At 47.6% G+C, this 6,446-nt stretch overlaps 1 protein-coding gene across 2 annotated transcripts; it reads right to left on the bottom strand.

The window, feature by feature from the left end:
- Window positions 1-1,877: 1,877 nt before the first annotated feature.
- On the bottom strand, window positions 1,878-4,796 carry HOXA10 (homeobox A10). 2 transcript variants are annotated; one of them, XM_088150711.1, is made up of 3 exons: window positions 4,111-4,796; window positions 3,793-4,044; window positions 1,878-2,152 (listed from the first exon to the last, which is right to left on the bottom strand). In XM_088150711.1, exons 1-3 carry the CDS (start codon window positions 4,760-4,762, stop codon window positions 1,878-1,880), a joined length of 1,179 nt encoding a protein of 392 aa, XP_088006837.1. In that variant the 5' UTR covers window positions 4,763-4,796. The 2 variants fall into 2 exon arrangements, with proteins under 2 accessions (XP_088006837.1, XP_088006836.1); XM_088150710.1 differs by having other exon boundaries at window positions 3,793-4,796.
- Between the last annotated feature and the right edge of the window lie 1,650 nt (window positions 4,797-6,446).

Genomic DNA, 6,446 nt, shown 5'->3' on the forward strand with positions numbered 1-6,446 from the left:
CAAAGATAGGATTCTCAGCTTCCTTAGTCTGCACAGCTCTTCGCTCAACTGAAACCACTTCTTCCTCCAAGACGGCTGCAACTCAGATATACTAGCAAGTCATAAAACTGAACAAAAGCTAACAAATCTCACTGCACTTTTGCTATATGACCCAGACAGATTACGATTGTCTAGGTAATATTCAAGTCGATTCCTAAAGCAATTGCAGGCGGCTCAGTCCAACTATTCTTCACTGTAAAAGTTCTTGAAGATTTAAAAGTAGGATTCTGAGAATAAGCAGCCATCAAACCAGTTTATTTTTTTGGTGGTGGTGGTGGTTGCTGTTGTTTTATGAAAACTCATTCCACATCTTTTTATTCTTTCAATAAAATATGAACAGCGTCTCCATTTTGGTTCATCTTCGTGCACAGCGGCATTAGGATATTAATTTATTCAAGATTTAAGGTAAGAGCAAGAACGAGATCGAACTAAAGTTAGCATTTAAAATAACGAAATAGAATGCTTTGCTTCCAACTGTATCGGTATTTTAATAATATTAATTATTTTAATAATAATAGACATTTATACATATCTGTTTCATAGTTTTTTTTTCTTCTCTTTGTACTACACGCTTGACTTTTTCAATGCATGTAACTTCACAGTATCAAGGAAATAAGGGTGTTTTCTTCTTTGCTATCTCATACAGCCAGGCAGTTCTTGGGGTAGGGGATATATATATGTGTGTGTGTGTGTATACACACACACATACACACACATACATACATGTGTGTGTATATACACACACACATATATGTATGTGTGCGCGCATGTGTGTATGTGTGTGCATGTATGTGTATGTGTGTGTGTGTGTGTGTGTGTGTGTGTATATATATATATATATATATATATATATATATATATATATAAATAAAACATCTCTAGGAACAGAATGGGCAAAATTGGGGTCTTCCACCCCTTTTTCCATTCAGATAAATGTTCCTTCGTATCTTTCTTTGTATGTGCTTGTCAAGCATAAGGAATGATAAGAACCATTTATCTAAAGCAAAAACAACTTTCAGTCATTACCTACAACCAGAAAATGTAATAATTTAACCATTAAGGAACATAAAACTGTTCTTATCTTTCAAGAGAAGAGGGGAGCAGTTCCTCTCTCTCTCTCTCTCTCTCTCTCTCTCTCTCTCTCTCTCTCTCTCTTTCCCAAGGAAACTTTTAAAGCTGCAATATTAAGCATTTAGGAAAATAAATGAGTAAACACATGAACAGTTTTGGCTTCTTACACCGTACAGTCTGATCTTTTTTTCTTTCCACAATGGCTGCTTAACATTGGCTGCACAAGAAAATGAAAATAATAATAATAATAATAATAATAATAATAATAATAATAATAATAATATCAAACCCGATCCATATTTGGGGTGGTGTGGTCAAATGTTTAAATGATTGAAAACGACACTCAACCCCAGTTCGCAACATATGGCATAGCTTAGCGGAGAGGTTCGGAATGCACCTTTCCTTTGGCTAGGTTTCTTTTCTGATTGTTTTTGTTTGTTTGTTTGTTTTTTTAAGGGGTAGGTAAGGAAAATTGAATAGGCACATAGGGTTTTGGAAATCCTATTTCTCAGCGCCAGGCTCTCCAGAAGTAAGAACAGAAGAAGGGCAGTCCAGAAGGAATGCGGGGTTATGCCTTGTTATGGCTTTATCCCAACAAAATCAATCACAAAGGACTATGGAGAGACTGAGAATGGGATCGAAAGGTTCAGATCCACACAGATGCCAATAGCTTAAAGCCTGACCAGATGGGGTGGGGTGGGGTGGGGTGGGGTGGGGTGCAGGATCGTACTGGCTGTTTAGACCATTCAAAGGCGTCCATAGATCCATCAGGAGAAACTGAAGTTGGCTGTGAGCTCCCGAATCCGATTCTCTCTGTTCATTTTCTTCAGCTTCATTCTGCGGTTCTGAAACCAGATTTTAACTTGTCTATCCGTGAGGTGGACGCTACGGCTGATTTCTAGGCGACGCTCACGAGTCAGGTACATATTGAACAAAAACTCTTTCTCCAGCTCCAGCGTTTGGTGCTTGGTGTAAGGGCACCGCTTCTTCCTACCGCTTTTCGCAGTGAGCCAGGTGGCTGCGTTCTCTCCCTTCGAGCCGCCTAGTTTAAAAAAAAAAGTCAGCCAGGGACATTACCAAGGACACCAGGAAGGGGATGGGAGGGACACCTGAGGACTTCCCTACTGAGCTTCAGTTTGAGACAATCTTCTAGGGGCCCCAGTCCTCTTTCTAAGGCCCTTTCGAGGGTCTCGCTTAACTTCTGCCCCCGCCCCCGCCCGAGCGCCGAGAGACACAATTAGCGCCCTCCTCCTGGAGTTGCTTCTCTCTCGGTCGCCTGAGCAAGAGCGGCGGACGTTTGGAGTTGACGCCGGCGAGGTATGCCGGTGCCTTTGGCAGTGGCGTCCTGCCCTGAACCATTTCTCCTCGAAGAAGGTCCTTCCGAAGCGATGAGACAGATAGTGTGAAAATACAGCCCCACGAGTAGGGTGCTAAATTTAAAATTGCTCCGCTCTTTCCCCTTCTGAGATTTCTTCTCACTTCTTTTTTCCCAGCCCAAATTTGTTACTCAGCTCAGGCTAAACAAACAAATAAATAAATACAATCCCACGACTGCCTATTTGGAAATTGAAGCCGTTTAATTCAATAGGACGAGCAAACATGCATAGGATCAGAGGATCAATTCCCTCTTCTGCGGATTAATTACATTTACATGGTTTGCCGGGTTGAGAGGTTAGCCACTTGACTTGCACCTGGCACATTGAAAAAGAGAGATACGTGGTTCTTTAATGTCTGCAGAGTTGAAGATGGGTGTGTGTGTGTGTGTGTGTGTGTGTGCTTCTTTCCCTTCCACTCTCGAGACTCAGTACAGAGACATATTCTTGCATGTATTTGGATATGGGTAACATGGGTATACTTATCATGTCTCCCTTGCATCGCTTTTCAGAATTATGGGCGATCAGTAATTAAAATGTCCTACTTCGTAAAAGTTTGGAAATATTCCTACTACTGCTACGTTGCTATTGCTATCACTTAATCTTCCATTGTAGCAGGAATGCCTCCTGCACAAACTTCTTTGCAATAAAAGGGATTCGAAGAGCGATCCCAGGGCGCTCTTAAGGCCGTTCCCATTCATGGAAATGGCCCTTCGGATTTTTATCGCGGAAGGCTAGTTAAAGCCTGGAGGAACCCTGGCAGGGCAGTCTGCAGTCTAAACTGACCCGGCTGCCTAAGAGAATTCCAACCCAGCTACTGCTCTGAGGAGGGGTCTGTAAAGGCATCCAAGATCGTAAACTAGAACTTAGGTTCTGAGGGGGTGTATTTATGGGCGCTCTTCTTGCTTACTTTGGCCTTTTAACGAACGTCTCTGTTATCTCTTCAGGCATTTCTGCATCGCGGTGGGCCACGAAGGACTGGCTTGGGTGTGGTTTTTTGGCCCCCACCCCCCATGCTCTATTGCCCACAACCGGCGCATTAAGCGTTGCAAAATAGAAAGGAGATATGCTTTGTGTTTGTCCTCTTCCTCTCTCTGTATAGGCTTTTTCTGGAGTCTATCGCTCTCTCTCTCTCTCTGTGGTATCTCTGCATCCTTGCACCAAAATCTCTGTGGCGGTTGAGTAGGTCTGCCCAAGCCGCCCTCCCGGGGGGGGGGGGGGGGACTGACCAGGCAAAAGCTCTTTTGGGCGGGGGAAGGGCTTAAAATCCTTGGTAATTCCCCGCCTTTGGTGGAGGAGGAATCCTTACCTAGGGTTTCTTTCTCGGAGGGAGGCTTACTGCTCTCCGAGGGGGCCGGCGACAGCTCTTCTGCGGCAGAAGAGGAACCCTGCCCTTCTTCCTCTCCTCTTTGCGAATCCCCGGCCAGAGTGCTGCGTGGGGAAGAATCCTCGCTGTCTTTCTTGCCCTGCTCGGGCAACGGGGCGGCCAGAGGAAACGCCGGAGAAGACTCGAAGCTCACTTGGGGCTGCGGGGCGAACGGGGAAGCAGCCACCATTTGCCCTGGGTGCGGCGGCGGCGGCGGCTCCTGCTGCTGGTGGTGCTGGTGGTGCTGGTGGTGGGGGCTGCTGTAGCAGCTGCCGCTCTTGACGGTGCCATAGGCTTGAGACAAGCGGAAGTAGCCCGGGACAGGCACCCCAGCCGCCACGTTATTCACGGCGCAGACCTCTGCGCTTAGCCTCGGGAAAGGCGACAAGTCGGTGGCCGTCGCCTCTTTGCGGCCCTTGTCCGAGTCGTAGAGGCAGTAGGAGCTCTCCTCTTTAATGCTGGGAGCGAAGGAGCAGGAGGTCGCCTGTGGGCTTGTGGGCTCTTCAAGGCTGCAGGACCTCGGGGGATCTAGCCAGACCTCCATCCCTGACATGTAAGTGTGCGGAGTGGGAACCATGCTTGGCGGCGGCGGCGGCGGCAGATCCTCGCTGCGTTTGCTCAGGACCGGGAACAGCCCGTAGCTTTGCAACCCGTACGGCAAATCGGACGCCTGTGGCAGGTAGACGCCACCGTTGTTCGGGTAGTAGCCGCCGCCGCCGCCGCCTCTTCCTCCTCCTCCTACTGCAACTCCGCCGCCGCCTCCACCGCCACAGCCTCCCCCTCCTTCCCCTCTGCCTGAGGCTGAGCTGATCAAAGAGTCCACCAAAAAGGCGTTTGCAGCTGGGGTCTCCGAACATGCCATTTCCGTGGAATAATTTGGCGAAGAGAGCAGAGAGCCCTTCCTGGCTGACATTTCTTGTGCAAAACATGCTGAATATGATGAGAGATACCCCCGCGCCACGGCGGCTGCGTGCAGCCAATGGAAACCCAGCCCTCGCTCGCAACCCCTCCCAGTTTGGTTTCGTAGGCGCTGAGCTGCTCTCCTGTCCACGTCTGAATGGCGCGTGTGCGTGCGTGCGTGCGTGCGGGTACTTGTAGATGTGTATGGAGGGGTGCGTGCATGGGTATGTGTGCGTATCGATTTGAAAGTATGATATACTGATGAAAATATGTATGTGTGTGTGCATATATGCATACATGCAAGTGTGGGGGTATTCCACGCGTAGATGGTCATGTCTTCACAAGGCTGCCTTTGCTAGTTCTCAGAGAGGGGGCGAAACATGTGTGGGGTTATACAACGAAGGGCGAGGTGGAGGGAGGAGGAAAACAAGAGAAAACATTGCCGGATTTTAGTGGGACTCATAATTTAGCGCGTTCTGGACTATTAGCATATGCACTAATATAACACAGCAAAGGCGCGAGCAGATTATTACGACCTGTACATCACCAAGCCACCTGTAAGCGAACCGTTCAGCCTTTTCTCATCCCATCCGCTTCACCAGCTCTTTGCACAACTCGTGACCGCCTTGACATTTCGGAGGCTCGGACAGGCTCACTATCTGGGGCAAGCGTCCGGTACCTCTCGTGGCTCGCCTAGGCGTTACACTGGGCGCGGTGACCACCTCAGTCTGGCCGCTGCAAGTTGGGAGCCCGATCCGAGTTCCCATTAGCAGCCAAGGCTTACCGACATCGAGAAGACACCCCCCCCCACACACACACACACACGACTCCTTAAGATACCAGCTGCAGCAATGCGGACAATTCTCACACCTGTGTTTCTCTCTCTCTCTCTCGTCCTACGCACGTTACATTAAAAAATAGGAATCGAGAGCTTTACTTCTCAATACCTCTGCATAGGAGGGGCAGTTCATCCCCGCTTAGCAAAAATATCACAGCACAAGCATCCTCTATAGAATTACCACCCCAGCAGCAAGATGAAGAGTTTTAGGTTTTAAGGCGATTCAGTCTGTAACTGTTCACTAAGCCAGAATTCCAAGTTACAAGCCTAACAAAAACGTTTCATCAAAAAGAAAAGCAGCAAAATCTGGTAGAACATCTTAACACTTCTTTTCTCCAGAAGCCCCGGCTCAGATTAAGGATTTTTCGAGAGTACGCACCCTAAATTAAGAAATAATGTACAATTCTTTCTAAATATCTGCATTTAGATAAGAGGGACCCCTCCCCTTTTTTAACAGAAGACCTTTCATCCAGAAATGGCAATAGTGAAACTGCTAGACAATACTGTACACTCAATATATAACTGTGACGGAGGGAGTCGACAGCCAGCAGACAAGAGAGGGAGACCAGCAGACAAGGGAGATGGATTTTATAATGAAGAAGCACGGGAAGACTCCATGCTTCTCGCTTGCCTGGCTTCTGATGCTGTTTGGAAGTCATGCAAACAAGGTCTGGAGCAAGAACAACTCTCAAGAGCTCGTGACATCTCTTGGAAGGCTTCCTTTTAAATGTTCTTCTCTTTGTGTAACATGAAAAGGTTACCAATTCGTGTTTTAGCTTGTCCTGCTCCAAGCCGCCCCAGCTGGTAGCACGTAACTGATCGCCTGTCTCAGTTCCCAAGCGAGTAAGAAATATTCTTT

This window comes from Python bivittatus, unplaced genomic scaffold (genome assembly GCF_059951505.1).
Source record: "Python bivittatus isolate LINGU-HERP-01145 unplaced genomic scaffold, Pbiv_v1 ctg000610_np1212, whole genome shotgun sequence".
In the NCBI taxonomy this organism is placed as follows: Eukaryota; Metazoa; Chordata; class Lepidosauria; order Squamata; family Pythonidae; genus Python; species Python bivittatus.